A 26,380-nucleotide genomic window follows, 5' to 3' on the forward strand; every position below is an offset into this window, starting at 1 on the left:
TAAAATAAATAAAATAATAAGTAAAGAATTTTAGTAATCCACTGCCTGAATATACTACTGTAATATCTCCAAAATGTTCCTAGTTTAGTTTCCGTAGAGAATAAAGCTCTAACCTGAAATTTCGTATGTCAATATACTCGTAAATCTCGAGAAAAATTTATCTCATTGATCTATAAGTGTCTGGTTAGTTTTGGGAATCACAAAGGACCAGCGTTATCAACTGTTCAAGTACGATCATGCGTTATCTTTGTTGCGAGGACCAGCCCTACGACCTATTCTTCTCTTGATAACGCCTTAGTGCCTTTATTCTAACATAAAGCAACTATCCATTAGGGAAATTCCATATAAAAACACAACATACTTTGGTGAGCCATTCTGTGCGGTTTGGTTAAGATAGACATGAATATAAGCTATATATACCATATACAATACATACTTGTATGTACTAACTATAAAATGGTATCTACACTTTTTTTTTAATTGTTTCCCAAATTCGAGACACTTCGACTAGGATTTCCAAAAAATCGATTCACACTTTAGGACTCTAGAAACGTCGTTAATTTGATAGAATTGTGTTTGCACCATTGATCTTTTTCAATCCGCCATCGAGTCTGTCATCTGATCAAATTTAATACGGACTAGTTTACATACGACGCGAAAAGTTTTTCGGGCGATTTCTACTATGGAAAACAATATTGAACAATGAATTTGCATAACTGTTTTGGGGAGTCTACTTTAGTATGAACACCAGTATTTGAGTGCCACAAAGCTTTCAGTGAAGATCGTGAAGTCATTGAAAACTTGCCTCATGGGAGTCGTCAATCCACCTCTGTTAATGACGATAACAGAAAGTTAAAGAAACAATACTTGAAAGTCGTTGTGTAGATATCGGAGAGACAGCAGAGGGTCTCAACATCTCTTTTCGAACGACTTTTTAGTTAATGTTTTGCGTATGAAGTGTGTCAGTGCTAGACTTGTAGCAAAATACTTGAATATTTTGCAAAAACGACGTCGATTAGAGTAAGTCAATAAATATGAAGTGGAAATTGTCCAACAACCTAGCGAATCACGCTCAAAAAGTGGGGCACTGAAGGCCCTCCCAGCCGAGGCATATAACAAATATATCAAAAATTTAATTAATTGTTGGCATGCTTATATTGGCTTAGAGGTCTAAGAATTTTGAAGCAGCTAAAACGAATTATAAAATTTTTAGAACTATTTTATCCACCCAGTATATGAAAATGCATTAATATGACATATGTATGTATGTTGGGTATAATTTATGTTGGAATCAATAACCTCTCGAACTCGCTATGAGCACTTCTTCCGCATATGTTTCCTTTTACAAAAAACTACAACTACAACAATGGAGCGTAAACAACAGACATGTGCATGTATGTATGTGTGTAAATTATGTTTGCAAAAAACGAGCTAGTGCAATTTAGAGACTTTACAGCTATGTGTGTACATATATATGTATATATGTGGCTGAAAGTAATTTGAACACATGTCGAAATGCACGGTTGCAATGTATAGAAATGCAGCAGACACAGAGAAGCACAAACAAAGCTGCAGCAAGAATATAAAAGGAAGCAATGAAACAAAAACTATATGAAAAGAAAACAAAAACATAAATAAATAAAAAAAAAAATCTAAACCAAATACAAAAAGTGCAAAAGAAATACATATATATGAGAAAGTATGAACAAAAGTAAGCATACATTTAGGCGCAAAGGCGGTAAGGGGCTAAAGTATGCAAATACCAAGACAGTACAAGTATAGGCCTACAGCAACGAATACAAGTGAAGTTTTCCAACAACTACATAAATATCGGAGAAGAATCAGTCAATAGCGGTATCGGCTAGCGAAGTTTGTGCAAAAGAGACACGCGTCAACGAAACTAGGGGTTGAAAAGTAGGCATAAAACAAGTCATACTCAGACGCTTTTTAATTTTTAAAATGAAAAGGTGCAAGAAAGCTGACTTTTTGTTCCACATGCCGACGAAAGAGTTGGGAGTAATGCACTAACAAAACCAATACAAATAACAAAAAACGGTAAAAATACAAGAACAAAGTGGTTTGGTTTGCAGTGACGGCAACGTCAACACTAGCAAATAAGTAGTAACTACTAAAGTAATAGTGGAAATGACGCTGCAACAGGACTATGCAACGGGTTGGCAACAAAGGGTAGGCAGGCTACAGCCTAGACGACTAAGCTAAATTAAGTAGACACATAGACGCTGCTGCCAGCGCAGAGACACTTGATAACAGCACGACAGTCAAAGTCATTAACAATGTAGATTGTTGTTAGTTTTTCGGTGCAAAGTGACAAGCCGTCGGCATGCAACTCGACGTTGCTTAATTATATATGCTTTAGGTGTACGCATGTATGTTCGAAATGTGTGTGGTGTCTATATTTTATGCCTCGATGCATACACAGACATAAAGTTGTATGCAAATGCAGCTGTGAGATCCACTTAATGGCAAGAGCATTGCAATTGCAATTCAAGCGCACGACTTGCCTACACGAGTGCAGCAAGAATGGATAAGTACTTGAGTGTGTAAAGTATAGCGCGTGCACAGAACCGTTAAAAAGGGTGAAAAGATAAACAAAAAAAAAAAAAAAAAAAAAAACAGGAAGAAACGTTAACTTTGACTACACGGAAGCTATAATACCCTTTACAAATAAAAAACCTTCATAAAATAACTAGATTTTGTATGGCAACTATATGTTATCTTTTATAACGGGCGGATCTAAACAATTTATTCGCGGATTGGACAATAATCTATGCTAAATTCGATAAAGAAAATTTGACAAATAAAAATGTTTTCCATACAAGCATTTTATTTTAAACGGTCACTTTGTATGGCAGCTATATGCTATATGGTGGTCTGATCTGAACAATATGTTCGAAGGCTGTAGCATTGTCTTGGACAGTAAATAAAAAAATGTTCCATACAAGAACTTGAATTTTTACTTATGGTGGTTCAAAATCGGCGGTGCCGACAAATGAGCAACTGCTTGGGGAGAAAAGGACGTGTGCCAAATTTCAGATCGATATCTCAAAAACTGCAAGATTCGTCAGCGCTTATACAGATATACATGGCTAAATCGACTCAGCTCGTCACGCTGAACTTTTATATACGTATATACTTTATAAAGACTCTCAAGTTTCCCTCTGGATGTCAAAAACTTCCAGGTAAACCTATATACCCTGTTTAGGGTCAAGAGAAATATAAAAAAAAAGTTCAAAACAAAAGTTAGAAAAAGAACAGACTGCAGCAGTTATTAAAAAGCCTGCTGTCTCAAGCAAAAGTCATTCACTGCAGTCAATATAGCGTGTCACATAACTTAAAGCGTTTCACCTGTGTATCGCTTTGACTTTGACTTGAGCTGAAAATGCATTTTGCACACATGCAAGTACATATACATACTCGTATATATGGAGATAAGTGTAGTAGTATGCGAGCCTGCGCAAAAGCTCGTCAGCGATTGCATGGGAATGCGCCTATGAATGCAAAGCAATGCATTGCACTTGCTCAAAGACAGGCAGCAGGCAGCAACTTCAGTCGCCACTTCATTCTCCTGACGACAAACAAAGCAAACACCAGCCAGCTTACCTTACTTTCAGTCTGTCTGTCTGTTGCTACCAACTCCGCCAGTAAAGAAGACAAATGAATGAAAAAAAAACACTTTTGGCGTTCTTCAGTGCGCTCAACCGCAGCGAAATAGTAGAACAATACTTGAGCGTGGCTGTGTTCATTCATAAATTCGTTGTCAACCGTTACATATATAATATGCAGGCCAACCGACCGACCACCCAAATGGTAGGAGGAGGTGGTAGGCTGGTGGAATTAACAATAAAGCGCGTATGTAAAGTGACAAAAGAGGCAAAAATGCCATGAACGCCAGCTATGATACTGAAACAATAACAAAAGCAAATAACATAAAACAACAGAAATAACAAAAAAAATTAATAAAACTGCTTGCATATGCTTGAGACTAATACTTTAACACTTGCACACATTTACATACTGCTATCTAAGTAATAAAATGTGTGTACATATATACTGGTTTGTACCTATACATATATACAAATGCTATTATGACAGTATCATAAATTGGCGCTAAACTCTTATGACAATAGAAACATATATGCACATTTATACAATATATGTAAATCTATCATATACAAGTATATATGGATATATAATATATATACAGTACATATATGCATCAAAATGTGCACAAATAAACAATATTTTACAAAAGCCAAATTATGAATGATCAATCACCACCACTAAGGCATTTAACCCTTATCAAGCAAATGTAAACAAATAATATTTTTCGAAACACAATAATATTGAAATGTTTGTGCTTTAGTACAATTTCAATTTTGCATGTTGGTCACTTTTCTATATATATTAGGTATAGTAAGAAATCCATTATTTTTCCAATAGATGGTTTTATTATAGTATTCAGTGTGTTAGGGATACCTGTATATGTATAATTGCGATCGGGTCATCTATATAGCGTTTGAGAGAGATTTCGTCCTACTAAAACTTTCAGACAGTTTTTTGATCGCTGGACTTTGCATTCTTTGAGCACGTAGAAAAGATGGACACCAACAAATAGAAGGTTTGGCACACAGCACACGGTTTGATGAAATTGGCAGGAAATCATTTGTTATGAGCTACTCCCCTACGGCAATTAGCTCAGAAGCGGCCAGCTTTTGGCCAATAAAATAGAAGTTGTGTTCCATCAGGACATCGGAAAGCCACACACTTAACTTAGTTGGAATGTTTATATCCATCCGCCATATAGTCCAAACTTCGAACCAAGTGACTACAACCTGTTTGTATCAATGGTCACTGATTTTGATGGTGAAAAATGTGCCTAAAGAGAAGATGTGAAAATGGACTGATACGTACTTAAGGGCTTTAGACTATCTATGTTGAAATAAAATTCTTTTTGTTTGGCTTGAATTACATTTTAGTCTCTAAAAAAACTTTATTTAATGAGTAAAATAGTGAAAAAATTATATTTCTCTGTGCAATCCACTAATGTCGAAGAGTTTAGACTCAGTCCAGCATGTAAAATTTTAAGCGCATTACTTTACGAAGGCTACAAGAGTACGCCGAGACCATCGCCTTTTTGAAAGAGATTATTCGGAAGATTAGCCCAGTAGCCTCCACATTGTATCAAAATATCATTATAAAACTTTATGTATAAACTCACATAGCTAATAAAGCTTGAAATATAGGAATTTGATAACATTTTCTTTACGTTAAGAGTAGTTTGAGGGCTGTAGACTGACCTAACACTTTTCTAGAACTTATAAAGAATGTTTATATTACTACAAATGCAAACCAAATTAAAGGTTTCCCAAATCCCAAAAATAGCTTAGAAAGTTATAAAAAATATAATATGAGCATTAAAATATATTATAAACTTATATTTCCCATTTTTTAATATAAAATAATTAAATAATATATAAGTGCTATGAAAATCTGTGATATATAATTCTAAATAATTTTTTTCAATAATTTAACATATTTTAATTCATAAAAACAAATCAAATAATTGTGACTTTTTTAAACCCTACTTAAAGTACTTTCTTTTGATTAATTCTTGCAACTATTTCCTACACCATGTCTTAAAAAGAATTATAGCCACAGCAACCAACATTCGATTAGGTTAGACTCGCAGCATTGATTTCCCATAAAAAAATGTCTGGCAACAGTAGTTATGTGTAAGAGAAGGTAGAAATGTTTTTGGGGTGATTTTTGATTCAAGTATTCATATGTAGTATTTATAGAAAAATTTGTGCAGTACATACCTTTTACGATTGAAGAAATTGCCTTGCAGAAAATTATTCCTTGTGTTTACATCATCCACCTGAAATGGATAAAGATAATACATAAGTGAACAGAAAATAAAATCAAAGCATATATAAAAAACAGTAAGCAATAAAAAAATATAGAAGTAATGAAAAAATATATTATATATAAAAATTATTGTACTATTTATTAATTTTTAGATGTACATGTATATGTTTATATAGCAACCCAATGACAAAATATTTTTTATTAAAGCGCCTTTGAATACTTTCAGGAAGAATTTCTTAAACTCATATTTTATAACACGAATTTAGTAATACTTGTATTCTGCTCAGTTTTACATTTTGCGAAAAGTGGCATTGCTATTTCAAACTATTTTAAATCTACATACATACTTGTATGTGTATGTAGCCAGCATAATGCTATTCACAATTATGTCTAAATTGAAAACTTTTCGAAATGCATTCCACAGAGTTTCGCCAAACCGTGATGTTTCCTTTTTTTTTTTTTTTTTTTTTTTTTTTGATAGGTAGCAACTCTTTCGCATAACATCTATTATTATAGACATACAAGTATTTGTACCATATAAACGCATTTGTAAATGCAGGCAGTAAAGATAAGAGCATTTATAGCCAGTATTACTAGTACCAATAAAAAATATGTACATATTTTTCGTCGAATGCCAGTTTTCACAGTGAAACTATTTTGCACTTATAAATCTAATCGTAATAACTTACAAATAAGTCGATTGAACATTATCTATTGTTTCCTATAATAAAAAAGGGTTATTGAGCTAGGATAATTATAGTGAATGTCGTTACTATCATGCGTCAATTGTTCATCATGTCTATAATATGGCACCCTTTATTACAATTTCAAAATTTGCGTACTAAATATAAAAGAAATATTCTATACTTTCAGGTTTAAAATATTATTTTATATGTGTATCTTTATAAAACCTCTGAATACAATATATATGGAATCGACTTTTTTAGAATAAATAGTTATATTCAAAATATCTCGAATTTTGAATACCATTTATATAAAACTCCGAACCTAGGAGTAGAAAATAACTACAATTTCATATATCAAGTTTCTGTGCAATTATGATCAATTTTTAGAGCTTCAATTTCCAAATTGGCTTTCATACAAGGTATGGAGGATTTTATCTCGATATTTAAACACTCAATTTCTTTAAAAATCCTAACTAACTGCCTTTTATGGTATAGTTGAGATATTTTAATTTAATTGAGCACCTTTAGAACTTACTTGGACTTGAATACAAGATCAATGAAGTGCCAATCAAAATTTATCCTTTTTTCTTCGTCACTAACGTGTCGAGCTGAGCCGATTTAGCCATGTTCGTATGTCCGTCTGGCTATATACACACGAATTACTGCCTCAGTTTTGAGTTACCGATCTAAATTCTCGCACACATCCATTTCTCCACAAGAAGCTGCCGATTTGTCGATACCGCCGATATTGGAGCCCTAGAGGACATAGCTGTCATATAAACTGACCGATCAAAATCAAGGCCTTGTATGGACAACTTTATTATTTGACAAGATATCTGGACGAAATTTGGCATGGATTATTGCCTAAGGTAACGGTATATTCTCCGAATAAATAGCTCAGATCGAACCACTAAAGCATGGCATGTATGTAGCTGCCATAGCCTTTGTATGAAAAATTTTTATATTTGACAATATATCTTCACATAATTTGGCATGGATTATTGTCTAAAACAACGGTATAATCTGCGAAACAATTGTTCAGGTCGCACCACTATAGCATATAGCTGTCATAGGAGCTGACCTATCAAAATCAAATCCTTGTATAGAAAAATGTATATATAAACAAGTAAGGAAGGCCTAAGTTCGGATGTAACCGAACATTTTATACTCTCGCAAAGTCAAATGGTATACTCGTTTGAGATTTCTTTGTGGATTGACTGATATTTTCGGTAGAAGGTCAACTATAGGCACTGGGGTCCACATAGTTAGTACTTAGGGGTTTGAACAGTTTTGGTTCGATTTAGACAATTTTTGGCCGCAAGGTGGCATACTTTAATTGCATTATTCACGCAAAGTTTTACCCCGATATAATCATTGTTACCTGATTTGCATAGTGGAAAGTGAAAGAATCAGATGGAATTGAAAATGGTGTTACATGGGAAGTAAGCGTGGTTGTATTCCGATTTCGCCCATTTTCGCACTATGACATAGAAACATGAAAAGAACGTTATGCACCGAATTTGGTTGAAATCGGTTGAGCAGATCTCAAGATATGGGTTTTCACCTAAAAGTGGGCTGTGCCACGCCCACTGACTAATTTTGAACGCGGTTTCTATAAAGCCAATTTATACCATCTCAGAGATAAAATTTAATGTCTCTGGCGTGTTTAGTGCTTGATTTATCGCGCTTTTAGTAGTTTTTAACAGTACCGTTATATGGGGAGTGGGCGGAGTTGCCACCCGATTTCAACTATTTTCACACCGTCAATAGAAGTGCTAAAAACATTTGCTTCTAGTGAATTTTGTTATTATAGCATTAGCGGTTTAGGAGATATGCACATTAAACCTATTAGAGGCGTGACCACGCCCACTTTTTAAAAATAGTTTTAACTGCAGATGCCCCTCCCTAATGTGAGTCTTGTGTACCAAATAACAGTCTTGTATCTTATTGCGGAGCTTAGTTATGGCAAGTTATTTGTTTTTGATTAATGGCGTTTTGTGGGCGTGGCAGTGGTCCGATTACGCCCATCTGCAATACCAACCGTCTCACGGTACCAAGAAACATATCTACCAAGTTTCATAAATATATCTCAATTTTTACTCAAGTTAGACCTTGCACGGACGGACGGACGGACGGACGGACAGACAGTCACCCGGATTTCAACTCGTCTCTTCATCCTGATCATTTATATAAATATAACCCTATATCTAACTCGATTAGTTTTAGGTGATACAAACAACCGTTAGGTGAACAAAACTATTATACTCTGTAGCAACAGGTTGCGAGAGTATAAATATATATTTTATTTGACAACATATATTCACGAAATTTGCCTAGGGGCCGTCCAAGATCTCGAACAGATTATCTCATACCAAATGTGTAGTTTTTAATACTAACGCTAGTTAAAAATGGGACGACCCCATTTATTATTTATTGTTTCGAATACAGCAATTGATAATTGTGGTGAGTTAAGTTTTCCAGTTTGTAACTGGCAAAGTTATTCAGTAACTAAATACTGACACAACATATGGCTCACCCTTTATATTTATGTACCATGTATAAATATTTCAGTACGAAAACTACTGAAAAATTAAGTTTTTTACTAGATTATAAAAATAATTTTAAAAAATCTCAAATGTACATCATGTATTAATAATTTACAAGCACAATATATTGTTAAACAATTAGTGCATTCCGAAATGTTTGTTTAACTTGCACACACACACACATATTTATGTATGTGCATAACTCTTGAGTGCGCATTAAAATTTGTTTTACAGCAGCAATAGGTGACAAGCAAAGCGAAATGTGTTTCTTTAATTTTTTTTTAGTAAAGTACACACCATATTTCATTTATATCGTTTTGCAATTAAAAATATTTCACTACTCATCAATTATTTTAATTGCTTCGTTAAACACCTGCTATCAAAGAGATGCCACATGTGCCAAATTAGCATACACTTATGTACAGAAATATATTTTTTATTTGTTTGGCAATAAAATATAATTTAAAAGGCAAAAAACAATATAATAAAATGAAGGGGAAGAGGAAGAGAAAATGAGCTGCTCTCGACAACACGCGTTCACTATTATGGCAGACTACTCATCACCAATGAGCGGAAAGATTTTGACAAAGTAGCGGATGCATATTTATGTATTTTTATAAATCCTGAGACACTTATGTTTCTGTCCCAAAATAATCTTAGCAATTTGCAAATAAATAAAACAAATTAAAATTATATTTGCGACAAAAGTAAAGAAAATAAAGAAAGGATTAATTGAATTTGAATTATTGTATAAAAATATATTTTATGAAATAAAATATACAATTCAAATTAAAAAGTAAATAAATAGCACTAGAATTATGCGCGGAAATAGGTGCATATCGCGGAGGACTATTTCATACTAGTAAAAAATATTCATTCTAGACTCATAAAACGCCATTACGTGGGAAATTCAAAGTGATTTCAATCTCTACTTGAGCCAAAACCATCATTGAGTTCTATTTTTTCAAAGAGGCGATGGAAATCGATATCAAAGGAACTTGGGCTTATTATTTCTGTCGGTAAATACGGGGAAAAAGGTCTGGACTGGTACCGAAAAATTTGGTCAGTTTTTGGAAATCAAATTTTTTTGAGAAACACTGCCAAGTTGACAGTCCTTGGCAGAATTAAAATCCGAATTCGTTCGGGTTACACAGACCTGACTGTCGCGGTAAGGGACAAAGGTTGCCCTAGTGCATCCATGTTTCTTCGAGTAAACGAGGTGCCTTGCTCTATTAATCTAATATTAATAATGATGTGAGGGCCACCTTTTCTCAAAAAGGCAAAACCAGGACACAGGTCATCGTCACGACCAAAGTCTATCGCATTGCCCAAATTGGGATCCATGAAACTGTTTTTTGTTTCCAAACATGGAAAGGTCACTCGCCGATCAGAAATATTAGTCGAATGACGAGTTAAAATAAAAGTCTGGTTCAAATGTACGAAACTAAATGGATACTATGTTGAGCAATAAACACCATTTTTTCTAAATTTTCATTCTTTTTAAGTAGGTCATATCGCACCGCCATATTATATAACCCCACACACATGTTTTTAAGTTTACAACCGATAGTCTAACAAAAATCTTGTGCAGTATGTTGCCAGGGTATAAATAATTAGATGATAACACTAATTGATGGAAGTATCTGTTATATTTTCTTATATTTTCGCTTTGAACTGTTATCTAATAACTTTTTATTGGAAACGTGTAAGCGAATATTATTTTGAGCACACAAATTTGAACACACCTTTCCAATAATTTTCATTTCGACAAATATAAATATAGCCGACTAAAAAGCGATAAGGATTATTGTAAATTCTCTAGAACCGATAGAATATATAGGATAATATAATTAAATAATTCAGTTTAAAAAACACAAATCTGCAATTTCGGATCGATAAAAAAAGTCAAATCTTTCTTTTCTAAATACGTTGCAGAAGAATATTTCGTGTTTAATGTAAAAAATGCTTGAAAGCAATAGTATATTATACTCATATGACTCACTCAACATATTTGTATAACTCGATATAGCACGTATGCAAGTCGACCATATTTATGCATATATATTATATGTATGTATATATACTAAAGAGCAAGATTGTATATTTAGTGAAGCAGCACAACCGGCAGCCAGAAATCGCGATATAAAATAACACTGAACTTGTTTTGCACGAATGCCAACGTCAACTGAAACTGACTGAAATGCAGGCGAGTGGTCGCCAGCGATTTTATGCAGAACGAAAACTACCGTCGTAAGGGCTTTAAGTAATGGATCAATAAATAGAAGTATCAAATAAACAAACAAAGCGACAAATAGTGGACTTTCTAAGAATTTGAAGGAATATTTATAATTGTTTACTATGGAGTGATAATAATCAAATAAAGAATTTATTATCGATAACACAGTAGTGTCATGATGGGGGCTTATACTCGTAGTTTGTTTAACAGAAATGTTAACTTCGGCTGTACCGAAACTACAGTGCTCACCCTCTACAAATAATAGGTTTTCCATAAAAGAACTTGATTTTTAACTTAAAATGGCTTTGTCTCGGAACGAATATTTTTCAAAACTGGCGACGATGAGACATATCCATTTGAAATTTTAACTACAACTTCAGAGTTATAATAAGTAAATCGTACGTAGAATTTTTTATTATTTTTTCAACTTTTTTATAAACAATTTACTGCTCATATTTTTAATATAATTAAATATTTATAATTAAAATATTTTTTACAAGCCCGCCTTTTTGCGAAAAATTATGTAAAGTTACAAACAAAGTAATTTACTAGCTAGTCTGATGAAGATTCAAATTCCGTTGTTTAGATTACTTCAAAGAGCACAAGTTTCTAGAAACACCGACGCTCGTACAGGCCTTCTTGAAAAAGGTGATTCTAAGGATTGACTCAGTAGCCGCCGCTTCGTATCAAATTGTGAATGGCGAAACTTTTTATACACTCAAATACATCTTTTATTAAGCTTGAAAGAGAAAAAATTTCATTCTCTTTTCAACAATCAAACAAATGTAGGAAAGCTTTAAACACACTGGAAGGGCAACTCCACTTGTTCATAATCTGAGTTCACTGAGAAATGGCCAAGTCAGGAGTCTCTCTAGACATATCTGTGGCAGAGATAATACCATGTTCGCTAGGAACGATTAAAAGGGAGAGCAATACACAATTTGAAGAAATAACTCAGAGCATATGGAACTATATAAAATAATGAAGCCAATGTGGCCTTAGTATGATAAAACTAGAAAAAAGGACTCTTGACTAGGTCCAGGAAAGTTATATACCGACTTAGAGCTGCTTGCATCGGCCATTTGGAGAACATGCGTTCAAAATGGGACAATATTTGCCGTAGCTGCAAAATCAAAGGGAATACGGATTGAGAAATTATTTTCTATACACTGCATTGCAAAAGTAAGTGATCGTGAACCGTCGAAACTATTTCAACAAAATATTTATCTACCAAACGAAGATGAGCATGTGCAAACCACCTGTACATGCATTTGGAGGTATAGTATTGGTTTTAATACATATTATTTTAATTACGAAAGCACACATTCACACACACACACACACATACACAATAGGCGCTTACATTTTGTTGTGCCTGCAGCTGATGATGTTGCGATGGGCTGCTCGACAGGGAATCCCCACCGCCGGCGTTCGGACCACCACCACCACCAGCACTGCCACCCACACTGCCATTGCCGCCGGCAACAATGCCCGCACCACCGCCGCCACTATTGTTGCTATTGTGAAATGACTGAAAGATATCATCAATACATTCATCGCCGGCATTAAATCGCACGGTGATTGGTACGCTGCCAGTGGGTTTGCCGCCGGCGCCACCTGCCGCATTGCTATTTCCACCTGCAAGGCAAAAAAAAAAACAACAAAGAAATATGTGTTAATACATAAACCACACATACATAATACATAAGTCATATGAAGGCATTAAAAGGCTTTTGTTTGGAGTGTTAGACAGCTTAGGTATTACCTTTTGGAATTTTAAGTGAATCCATTTTATGTGTGTGCGCGTTCCCAAGCGTCTGCTGCTGTTAGCCGATCGTCACGATACTTGACGAAGTGTCTGCTGTTAAACTCGTCGTCGTTGTTGCAGTTTGTAGCGGTGTCGACGATACAATCAAGAGAGCATGAATTAACTCGTCGCTTTAGATTGAATAACAGTTGTCTGTTTTTGCAACGCAATTAATTTGCTTGCTCAACACTAACACCTTCTAATGATATTTCGTACTTTTCTAGTTATGCTAAATTTATTTACTCTTCAAACTGCCAACTTTAACTGACCGTCTGCACTGGTAATAACGGTGCGCAAATCAGCTGAGTTTCAATTTCTTTGAAACGGTACAAACTTTACGCAACTCTAATTTAACACAAAAAATAAATCTGTTGCCAACATACTATACGCACGCGAAGTGAAATACATCAACTGCACCGAATGCGTTCTACTTCAATAGCGCCGGTCGACTATTTAAAATGCCCACACGTTGCTCTCTCGTGCGTTCCGACGGTGGTTGTGCTTTTTCTGGCTGCTGTTGCTGCTACTCAAGATGCCCTAAATTTAGAAAGCAGCATATGCACAAACATACATACATACAAATGTATATACATATATATACACGAAAGGTGAGCACACGAATGAAGATGGGTTTTGGGAGAGTAAAAGATACACAATTCATCGAGAAAAAAAATTATAATTTTCGTATAAATATATGTATATATTGTTTTTGTTTTTGTTATTTTGCATGAGCATTATTGAGTAACCGCAGTGATAACAAAACATTTTGTAGAATAATAGATGTTGAGTGAGTATTGGCCGAATTGTTATAATTATTTATGTGCACACATATATGTACATACATATTTACACGCATACAAACATATGTATATAGGTGTGTGGTGGTTTGGCCAGTTCAAATGATTTATTTATATTTTTGTTTGTTCGTTGAATTGGCAGTGAGTTGATTGTTGCATACATTTGCATGGTGGGAATGTTGTTGTTGTTCGCGTACAAGCAGTGGTATTATACAAAGCAGCAGCACAGCAAAACAGCAAGACCGAGAAGTAGATAAAAGGAAAAATTGTATGAATAAGTGAAATAAAAATAGTAGTACCGGTATGTGCAAATTATAAGAATGGCAATTATAGTTACAGCTAGTGTTAGCAACTAAGTTGTTTCAAACAGCTGTAAAATATTAATTTATATGGGTATATATGTGGTCGAATGTATGTAGAATCTTAGTTTATTTGCATTTGTACTATTAAAGTTGTTTTAAACTTTTTAAAATCTAAATTAAATATTATTATTCATTGTAAGTTACGTTTTCTGTATTAATTTTAAATAGTTTAATATTATTTGATATTAAAGTTAATATTAAGTAATTTAATATATATTTATAATAATTGATGTTTATCGCCTAAATGTAGGCTACAGTACCTAAATTATTTAAAAACAAGAAAAAACGTTAACTTTGGTTGCACCGAAGCTATAATACCCTTTACAAATACAAAGACTCCTTACAAGAACTTGATTCCGATCGTTCAGTTTGCGTGACAGCTATTTGCTATAGTGATCCGATCTAAACAATTTCTTCGTAGATTACATTATTGCTTTAGAAAATAACTCATGCCAAATTTCGTGAGGATACATAGTCAAATGAAAGAAGTTTTCATACAAGTATTTGATTCTGATTGTTCAGTTTGTATGGCAGCTATATACCATAGTAGTCCGATATCGGCCCATCCGACAAATGAGCAGCTTTTTTATTAAGAAAACAAGGTCTGCAAAATTTCAGATCGATATCTGAAAAGCTCGTCCCGCTGATCATAATGTATGCTGATCATAGTAATACTTTAAGGGTCTCCGACGTTTTCTTCTGGGTGTCACAACCTTTCAGACAAGCTTGATAATCAGGGTATGATAAATATTTGCCTACAATGAAAACAACTTAAATAATGCTATTATAGACAAATTTGTAAAGGAATTACTGAAATTTGCAATTGTAGGTGTTCTAACTCCACACTGTCAAATATACAATATCTGCCAGCATGTTTTTGAAACAAGTCTATGCACTTGCTTCAATAAAAATCGCCTTCAAGAACATGAAGAAGCACTTACACGAGGTGAGAAAGGATGTCTTTAAAGGCGCAAATTCGAATACCTCATAAAACCTAATTAAACCTTCCACAAATGTTAGTAGGTAAACACCTACAACAGCTTTTTATTTCTCACGGCAAAACATCATAAATAAAACAGTGTCTTTGGAGATTCGATTAACGCAAATTAATTTATATTGTTATAGCTAACAGGTTTTGACACAGAGTTATGTATTGATATGTTAAGTGAAAATTTAAAAGCATTGATTTTTGGATTAAGTCAATGACAGCTTATATATTGAATATAAGTATATAGTATATACGAAGGTTTGATATAAATAAGTAATTAGAACGAATTGTAAATTTTGATTAATTAGTATAGCTCAGAAGCGAGTCAAGTCTATTTAAATTGTACTTTATTAAACCAAAAATTATTGAATACTTGCAAAGTATGTCTCACAACGAAAAGAAGTCCCCCACATCAACAACAACATCTACAAAAACTGTGCAGTAGTAGCAATAATTATTTACGACACTTTGCACCATCAAAAACATCAACCACATTTTGCCGCTGATGACCGAACAAATGCGTTAAAAGATACAGTCATGAAGATTTATCTACATGCATACATGACTTCTCGCATATATGAGATATTTATTTATATTTTCGGTCATTATATTTATTTTTACATTAAATGCTTAAGCGGCACTCTTTGCCGTGGCCACTCTTGAGGCGTTGACGAAGCCGTGATTTGTAATACACAAAGAAACTCCTTAGTTTATTTTCCTACGAGGCATGATTGTGAGCTCTACATTTGTGAGTAAAGCGGTATTTCCCTCATTTCATTTTTATTGTAAACTAAATTAATACAAATGACTAATCGGCGCGAGGCAGTCGCTGCATAAAAATCAAATAGCAACCAAAGATAAGCTGACAGCAGCTGTTGCTGTTCATTTCGATCTAAAACATCTTCAATTTCTCTACTTTTGGTTTTTTTTTTGTTCAATAAAAAATTGTATTTTAATAAATAAACGCATGTCTACTAGTTTCGTAACTAACTTTCCATGTGGTTTTAAAAAGAGAGAGTTCTACATTTTAACATTACTTATGTCAGTTGCTAGAAATAATTAATAAATTAAATCAGATTTTCCATTTCGATTTATTTATTCATATTATTATTTTGTTTTTCTTTTAGAATTACTTATTTCGCATATCAAAAAAAAAGAAACATACCTATGTACCTATATGCATATTGGCACACCTACTCGGTGCGGTACGCATTAACTTGCTGATAACAGTAATTAAAAAAACCGATACCATCGAGTAGATAAATGCTATTCGCGTTGTGAATCATGAAAACATGCGATTAGTTTGACATAAAGTGGCATATTATAAACATCATATTCTATGTATGATATTATATGTATATTGATAATTTTTTCATATTTATTAGGATACACATACCTTTAACAAAAACGTACTAAACTTTAAACCGATATCTCAAATAGTTTTTGAGTTACAGCATTCTAAAGTGTAACCACTTAGTTTAGTAAATTTTTAAATTTTTTTATACAGTAATACAAGTATCTTATAGTATTGTAGATAATTTCTTTGAGGCTTCATCCACAAAGAAACCCGGAATCACTGCAGCAGTGGAAGACATTTTTTAGCGCCGTCAGAGATCGCGTATAACGCGAACAATAATTAATTTTTTCCTTTGAAAATTTTACTGGGTATTTCTAAAATATGTATGTATAAATATACATCTAAAATTGATATAGGAATACTTTTTTTTAATTCGCAAAATTCGCTTTTTTTAGGCTGTCACACCAGGTGTGCCAATTGATCTCTACTCGGAAAACATGCGGGGAAGAACTAATGACCTCCTAATTCGATCAAAATCAATAGTAACGAACACTGCCTTCATTTTCACCTCAAATCCATATTCATCGACAATCATATTATAATTTTAAGATAATCGTTTTGACGAAGAAGCAGATATTGGCTTTCTATTAAACACTATATCTTGTCCTGTGGCACAAAAACTCGACGTCTAGGATAGAAGGCTGTAAGCACATTTCACGATCATAACAACGTTCGCTGTTATTAATATATATAAAATTTTAAATCGGAAGTGCAGGATCACAATGGTATTTCTCAAGCTTTCTAAAAATAATGATTTCTGAACACTCGAAAAAGATTTTTCTATTACGCGCAGTTTGTATTGCTTCTAAAGAAAGGCTTTTAAAGATAGATAAAATTGAATAAAACCTAGTCTGTTAAAAAAAAATTGCATACCGATTTATATGCGACCAAAAGTTGCAACCGTATGAGCATCTTCTTGGCTATTGGGAGAAGGTTTTATACTGCTCTAACGTATGCGTATACTACAATTTTGTCGCGTTTAGAGGAGGTTGAAACGTCTCCTCCATAGGTCCAAAGCTCAAATTTTTTTAATCATTCCTTGACCGTCTGCTACCGGATTCAACGCAAATAATGTCTAAGCGATTTAAGGCAAAAAGTTTAAGGACTAACCTAATAATCATGTATGTCTGAATATATTTATAAATTAACAACTATCAAGTAAAAAAACGAATTTGACTTTGAACTATGAGTACATACATATGTATATTCACACAAGTACATTTAAATATGTTTGTATATAATAAATACCTATTCATATATGTACATACATAATAATTAGAGTTAATAAGATAAAATTGAGCTATTTATATGGCTCTGTTTCACATTACATGTGGTACATATATATGCAGTATGCTAACAAATATTGAATATCTAATTCACCATAACCTACAAATAATATGTTATTTTAAGAATATTGGACCTCCCAATAACAAAAAATATAAATATATGGTATACTAGTAGTTTCAACCACGCGTGGCAGTGACTATAGTACATATTAAATACAATTATAGAAAATTATTCAATACAGAAAAAATCTTATTTACGAACAAAGGTGGAAACGTTATTGGAGGTGTATGAATCGAGAGGATTGCTCTTCAAGTTTAATTTCGAAAATGAGTGATCCAAATACGAGGTTGCCTTTATATTGCGGGATTACAGAACAAAAATAAATATAAACTATCGAAAATCGCTTTATTGTTTTTCAAAATATTCTCCATTAATATCTATAAACTTGTGCAACCAATTGTCGAAGCACTTTTGCTACTCTGATTAGATATTTTCCAAAACATGCGTTCTTTTCTGAAATGACACGTCATTTTTATATAGGTATACACATATATATACCTATTTAGATATATTAAATTTATTAAAACAACGAAGCCTTGAAGTTTACTCAATTTCTAATGTTTACTTAAGCATTATTAAAATTGATAATAATGCCGGTACATAAATATACAAATATACAAATATTTATGTTTGTATAATTAACAAAATCCAGCAAAAAAAATGTATCCAAAATGGATGAAATTACCAAAAAAAAATGATAAAACGAGAAGAATATTATGGTATTGCCCTTATACCCCTGTTGTATAGCTGAGCGAGGTCAGTCCATAAATAACGGAATTTCCCAGATGCAAGAAAAAACTTTTCGCAAGTGCATTTCTTATGGTAAAGAATATAAAAATATATTTATCCTGATTTTGATGGTTAATTTGAACAATTCGTTCGGAGATTGTAGCATAGCCTTGAACAATAATCTATGCCATATTTTTGTTAAGTCTTTTGGTCAAATAAAGAAGTATATGCAGTGGTTTGATCTTCTCAATTTCTTAGGAGATTGCACCGTTGCCTTAGAAAATAATCCTTGGCATGAAGATATCTTGTTAAACAAACAAGTTTTCCATACAAGAATTGAACTTTGATTGATCAGTTCATATGGCAGCTATATTCGATAGTGGTCCCATATCGGCGGTTCCGACAAATGGGCAGCTTCTTGAGGACAAAATAACAAAATTTTAAATCGCTATTTCACAAGCTGGGGGGCTAGTTGGCGTATATACAGACGCACAGACAGACAGACGAACATGACTAAATCGACTCAGTTCATCACGCTGATCATTTATATATACGTATGGTTCATATATTGTACTTTATAGGATCTCGCAGTATAACAAACTTCGCTGTAAGCTGAATATACTCTGCTCAGGTTATACAAATTTTACATTATTATCTGTTTTTTTAAGTTGTTTCCAAAAACATTCGAATGGGTTTTTGGTACAAAATAGATTCTTACAAAAAAAAATTAAAACTATCACCGATTTCTTGGTTTCAAAAATAATACTATGCTCGATATACCAGAACACCACAAAAAGCAGCAACATGAGTCTCCCCATTCATATCTAGTAGAAATTGTTATCCCGAGTAGGGATGTCATAAAGCCCGCTTGTGTTTTTCGCGCCTTAGTTTTCATAAAGGTTTTCAGGACTTCTCCGCGAGTTGTATGTTTTCTTCTGTACACAAAAGAGATATCAGCACATATCAGAATAAAACAAGTATTTCGAGATTCGACAAAAAAAACAGATTTTCGAAAATATTAGGAAAACTGAAAATACAAGTTAGAGCAAATAAATAAATAGATGAATAAAATCCCAAAAAAAAATATAATTTTTACCGGGTTTTTGTAAACCTGTAAAACTAGATAATTTAAAGATGAATATTAACTGGATTTTCCATCTATTCTGATATTATTCAAACATTTTTAATACCAGTGGCATAAACGTTGAAAATCCCGTTATAATAATAATCCCGAAATAATCTTTGATTCATAAAACTTATTATTTTCTATTCAAAGGCTGCGCCTCCCTCTTTTTTAGAACAATTGTAAGGCAAATTAAATACGTATGTACATATGTATGTGGTAAAAATATTATTGTTGCAAGCGAAGATCTGAAATTAATCTAATTAGATTTGCTAATATAAATCAGAACAAGTTTTATTGTAACAAAATGAAATGTAAATATAATTTTTCAATGATTTTGCTCTCACTGCACTTTCGTACACTTTTACGGATCAAAGCGAAATAAAGGTTAAGTATGCTATCAATATTCTCAACTTTCGATATAATTAATTGAATGCGTGTAAACAATTAATCAATTTTACTGCAATGAAATCCCAATGAAGCTTGAAATGAATACGCTATGCGTGACACGACACAAGAGCCCCATTGTACGTTAAAACATGTGTGTATTTACACAAAATGTTCCTGTAGGAAAAACAAACTGGCTATTGAAATATCTGTTTAAATAAGTTAAACAATTTTTATAGAGCAAAAGTTGGTTTTTTCGTGGTCTACAAAAATGACATTGAGCAAAAATATAAAAATGGAATATGATTTCTTATTAGGTGTTCTGAAGATCTATAAAGAAAAATTAGTATGTAATCATGCTCATGATCTTCATATATTTTCAACTTCTCTAACCACTGTAAAAGATCGTGTGAATTGAGAAAATTCTAGGAAAAGAAGTTTCCAAAAACTTGTCAAACTTCTTCTATTTAATATCTGATAGCGAAATGCAGTCAAAAATCGATAAAAATTCCGACAGCGACTGAAGTCATAGGGGAACTACTATTTACCAGATAATATCAAAAGAAATACCTGAAATATGGAGAAAAAATTAAACTTTTTTCCACGATAAACATTGAATATATCTTAAAATTTGCCAAGGGTAGCTGAAAAGTGTTATAACGCACTGTGGGTGCTGAGTTAATGATCTCCAACAGAGCTTACTATAATATCGGCAGCATTGGAGTTAGGGAAGCCCATTGGAAATCACCAATTTGAAACCGAAAGGTATTCCTAGAGGGTCCATGGTCAATTGAAATTAACAAAATAATTGACTTATTTCGCCATATTAAAATGTTTGGTTTTTTATGAAGGCCACACACATGAAATGCAATAATCACAGGCATTGTTTTATTGTAAATAATGCTCGTTTGGTGATCTGAAAACTCACTGGAAATTAACAAAGGAAATTAATCTTCTGCTAAAGTAAAAAAAATATTATTTGTAGCTCTCACGAGGGAGGGTCCATAAGCCTCTGCAAAGGGAAAAGATTTTGGAGAAATCAAAGTGATACACATCCATATTGTATGTATTGGAAATTACGAGTATTGTAAAGAATATCATTCGGACTGCAATTCGTTTTATATTTGCGGAAATAAAGTATGACGAACTCGGTAGTGGATCGGGGTGGATTTTAATGAGTATTTTTGGTATCTTTGACGACGGATGTTCGCGGATCCTTAACGATATTACTTAAAAGATCTCGGACTCCATTTAATTGTAGGTAAATGTGTCTGATAAATCTACAGACCAGCAGTTCAAAACCATAGTTTTGATATGAGTTAATTCTTTGGAAAACCTTATTTAGCAGTTCGCCAGGTTCGGATGGCAGCACCATTAGTTAAAATTATCAAAGATTTTTTTTTGTACTTACACACCAAGTGTGTCGCTTAAAAGTATGTACTTTTACATAATTAGTTTTCTATCAGCAGTCATCTTTCAACAATCCATAAAAGTCCCCAAATGCCAAGCCTAAAAAGTAAAAAATTCCCAGAAAACTCCCCAGTGTTCGGGAGCTTAATATGTTGTAAGAATGCAACAATAGCTAACGCATTGCGAATCTTCGAATGTTAGAATTTAATATGAACGCCAGACAAGTGTGGGATAAAAAAAACAAGTCGACGACCAACTGAAACAAAGTGTATGAAATAATCCATGTTCCCACAGCATAAATGAATGAATTCAATTCACATACATTTGTAGATACGTCTGTCACGTCTGTCACGTCTGCTAACACACCGCGGCTTCACTCCAACAGAAAAAAAGCCTCACTATAACGCTACTCAACCGCGACGGAAGGCCATTTAAAGTACTAAAATGAGCAGTAAATTTCTGATTCCATTCAAAGTTTACCTCGTAGAGCAGCCAGTTAGACAAATGACCGAGCAAACTCATAATCTATAGAACTACAACAATAGGCAAGTTACACATGTAAAAATACATACAAACATACATATGTACATATGAATAAATGTCGCATGGTGATTAGCAACGCAAACCAAAACAAAAAGCGCAGACTATGTGCCGAGCTGGAAACAAAAGCATAGCTGAATGGCGAGAAATAGACATAGACGTGAAAATTGGTCAAACTTAAATGCCATTGAAGCAGCCCACTGAACCGCAACGTCGCAAAGCGTGAGCAATGCCACCCGGCTAATGTGTTCGCTAGCGACCACTAGCCCGTTGGCCCCATTCGCTCGCTCCAACCCTTGTTCGAGCGGAGGTCGTTGTTTTTGTCGACGCAGTTATTTGTAAGCTAATAAACACCCCCACCGCAATATGGAAATGGGCCACAGCCACAGCTGGAAGGGGGTGGAGCAATGTAGCAACGCAGTCAAGCAAGACAATCATCATTTTTATGCGATTTACGGATTTTGCTGTTTTTGTCGACTGCTACATAGCCGTCCTCACCTCTCACCACCCCCGCGCTCACTTGTCGCTTGTCATCGCCAGCATAGCGACAATGACGTGCCCCTGTATTTGTCATTGTTGTCATATGTTGGTAGGCAGTGAATCGTTAGCGGTCTTGGTCGGTCGGTTGATACATCAGTATTTATGTCTGTCGGTCCGTCACATAATCGATACATAATTTTGCCCTACTATCGAGAGTGTGTGTACACTGATGAGCGCGCCGCAGCGCAACGAAAGAGAGCTCGCGCGCCCACAAACCATCGAGGTAAACAAAACAAAAGCTTAAAAGAGAGCGCTGTGTTGCGAAAGAGCGGCATACTAAGTGGGGAAAAACATATTGCTGTTATGTATTGCTTGGCTGTTCATTCGGCCGTTGGCAAGTGGGTGGCTGATAATTCGGGCCGTCGACAAAGCTATAGTCGAGTGTTGCGCGCCTAAATAGATACTTAAAATTGTTGTTGCATTGTTGGATTTCGGTGTTTTGTTAACCTAATCTTTGCATTTTATTTACGATGTTCGTTAGTCATTTTCTGGAATCTTATTTGCATGCATACTATGTACATACGGGAATTAATTAGATCTATTTAAAGAACAACTGAATGTCAATACAAGTATGAATATAAGAGAGTGGCTCAGGTAGTTTTTGGAACAACCTTATTAATAGAAAAAATATATATTTTAATAAATTTTTTTTAATTCGTTTACCTCTACCGAGATTTGATTTATGAAGACTTTTAATCTACATATATTAACTGCGATAGATAAATATCATCGGGTTGTCGATCCAAATTTATCGATATTTTCCTAATTCGACAATATTTTTCGTAATAGAAATACTATTTTATTCTTTCGGGGTTAATCAGTAAGTTCGTAACTTTAGGGTAGTTAGAGTTTTATTGTAAAATATGTCTAAGCTACCCACTTCTGGTTTTTCTTCTGATGCACCAGATTCTGGTGTATTTTATTGCACTAGTTTTTCTTCTACATTCCTTTTCGCCTTCTAATAGCCAAAAGCTAGTCGTTAAAAAATCGATTTGATTTTTCTAATAAATAATGTAAATGGACCATAGAAAAGATTGGAATGTTTGAAAGGGCATATTGGTCTAGTACTAAGCTAGATTGGCTGGCAATTAGTAAACTGGCGTTTGAAGCAACTCATGAACCAAACGCAGCTTCTCGTCTGCTCTCTACCAAAAGCAGTCAAACAAAATTTTAAACTCGAGTTTAGAAGGGTTATAGAAGAGTCTCCTTTAATTTCTATAATACCATGAAATGCTTTACTATATAATAAATTAGACGTCCTCTATGACAGTCGACTTTAAAAAAACGACACCAACTCGCATTCTTTTCGGGCCAAGGAATTTTTTTTTTGGTATATAAGCATCTTTGAGAAGAAGTTTTAATAGGTAATAGTAGCTCATTCGATACAGAAAAGATATGTAGAAGTCGGTTTATCTTTTTATTTGCAGATATTTGTCTTCTTGAAGGTTGAAGTACAGAGTTTAAATAAACTATATCAGGATTCAAAGATTAAATGACGCATTATTTTCATATTGAAGTTAATCAAGGAGTTAGTGCCATATTATGTGGCTATAAGTCTGAAAAGGTTATTGATTTCTTCAAAAGTTTAACTATATGTTTAGCATGTGTGAGGTAATTGTTTTGTGACAGATCTTAACAAATTTCCTACTTACCATGTTTTTCTACATTAACGATAAAATTTAGGTAATATTCTCGGATTGAACTAGAAGAACTCTTGCGCTACTCAGCTTTCTTGTTTTCTATTTAATCTTATGGCTAGTCTAAAAAGAGTAAGGCATGTATATTTGTAGTAAGAACACGGGAGAGTAAAAACACGACAAAGAAAGCTTTTGCGATTTTCAAATCTGAAGAAATTGCTGTGTAAACGGTGAAATTAAGTATTTTTTAAAGAACTTTAAGGATGGAGCCAGGTACTTTTTTTTCCAAAAAAATTTGTTCCAGTTTTGGACACTTTAAGCTCTTAGGGACAATGTAGAAACCTACCTGTATCTCAGATGTTACCGAAAAGTGATTGAAACGGACGCTTTATACAAGGTCTCAAGCGCTTGAGTCGCACACCTGGAGCATAGAGTTAAATCTGTAACGCGTTTTTCTCGAAACTGAATTTTTTTGACCTGGTTGACCCGTTTCCGATCGACCTACTGATCCGATTTGCTTCGAAAAAATTTTTCTTTTTAATGTTCTGCATAGACTTGGCTATCGCACGAACTACAACTATTATTGTCCATCGCTTTTTAACAAAATTATAACACAATTAATGACAAAAAACAGGCCGAATAAAGGAGAAAAAAACATTAAATTGCACTTGTTTATTTATTAATATTTTTTTACAGTTGTATTTCGTGCAATAGCCAATCATGTGTACTTCAAAATGAAATATGTTTCGTTTGTTTCAGATCATCCAAAAGTGTCAACCACTTTTCAAAGAGACTCCTTCCAGTCGGCCATATCTCCAACGGATGTTGACCAAAACGGTTCAACATTTTTTTTAAACTTCATATGGTCTACCACAACATGCACCAAAGCCGATAATGCCAGATTAAAGTTGTGGGAATAAGAATTTTTTTCATAAAAAGGTCACTTCTATCTGACTAATCCCTTAAAGGGCACACTCGGGTTGAATTTTTTTTTTTTACTTTTTAAAAGTTATAACTTTAAAAATAACGCACTAAATTACAGCCTTCTAAAGTGTAGCCGCTTAGTCAGTTTATATTTAAACGCGTTTTTCTCGAAACTACAGGGTGGCGCTCGAATCGTGCTACAAAAACAAACCGTAATAACTTTTTTTCTGTATGAGTAATCGACTTAATTCTTTTTATTTTGCAGATTATAATTAAAATTTTTTAAAAATGAATGCGTCATTTCCGTCCAAAAGGAATTCAGACTCGATTTTTGCGGCGCTACTCCTAGTAAATGGACCATAATGCGGTTAGTAAACATGTTTGCCGAATACCATCGAGATCCGTATGTTCGTGTTCAAGAAACTATCGCGGCTGTTGCATCGTCAATTCAGGCAAAATCCAAGAGTTTCGACTAGCAACTTATCGGCGCAACTTGGAGTTAGCAGATGGTCATTACAACGGATAATTTATGATGACTTAAACCTGTTTCTGTACAAAGTTCAAATAACAAACCGGTTAAACCCTCTCGATTTGCCAATTCGCCTGGAATTTTGACAAAAAATTATTGAAGACAATACCTTGATAAATTGCCTGTTTATGTAATATGAGGCCCATTTTAATCTAAACAGAAACAAAATTGCCGTATATGGAATGAATCAAATCCATAAATAATCCACGAGACGGAACTTCACCCAGAATTAGTCACTGTGTTGTGCGCAGTTTCATTAAGATATATTGTCGGGCCATACTTCTTTGAAGAGAACGGTGTAACAGTAACTGTCAATGGGTTATTTAGGGATGTTGAATGAGTTTTTTTACACAGAACTGCACCGAAGACGTATCGCTTTCAATAGCGTTTAGTTTCAGCAAGATGGAGCAACTGAATACATAGCCAGACCGGTTATTGCGGAGCTCCAACTAAAATTTGAAAATAAATGAATATCAAGAAACCAAATTTTCCGCTGGCCCCCAAGGTCAACAGACCTGACTGCACCAGACTTTTTGTTATGGAGTT

The 26,380-nt window shown here is 33.9% G+C and overlaps 1 protein-coding gene across 3 annotated transcripts in view; it reads right to left on the reverse strand.

Moving 5' to 3' along the window:
• Positions 1–26,380, reverse strand: part of LOC106617023 (translational regulator orb2) — a 72,150-nt gene that overhangs the window by 37,223 nt on the left and 8,547 nt on the right. For all 3 annotated transcript variants that reach the window (XM_070111935.1, XM_070111934.1, XM_070111936.1), the window contains exons 3-5: positions 13,123–13,701; positions 12,721–12,995; positions 5,841–5,899 (exon numbers count right to left, since the gene is read on the reverse strand). In XM_070111935.1, coding sequence (XP_069968036.1) covers positions 5,841–5,899; positions 12,721–12,995; positions 13,123–13,147 — 359 coding nt within the window. In that variant the 5' untranslated portion in view covers positions 13,148–13,701. The remainder of the gene's footprint in view (positions 1–5,840; positions 5,900–12,720; positions 12,996–13,122; positions 13,702–26,380) is intronic.

The sequence above is a fragment of the Bactrocera oleae genome, chromosome 6, assembly GCF_042242935.1.
Source record: "Bactrocera oleae isolate idBacOlea1 chromosome 6, idBacOlea1, whole genome shotgun sequence".
NCBI lineage: Eukaryota > Metazoa > Arthropoda > Insecta > Diptera > Tephritidae > Bactrocera > Bactrocera oleae.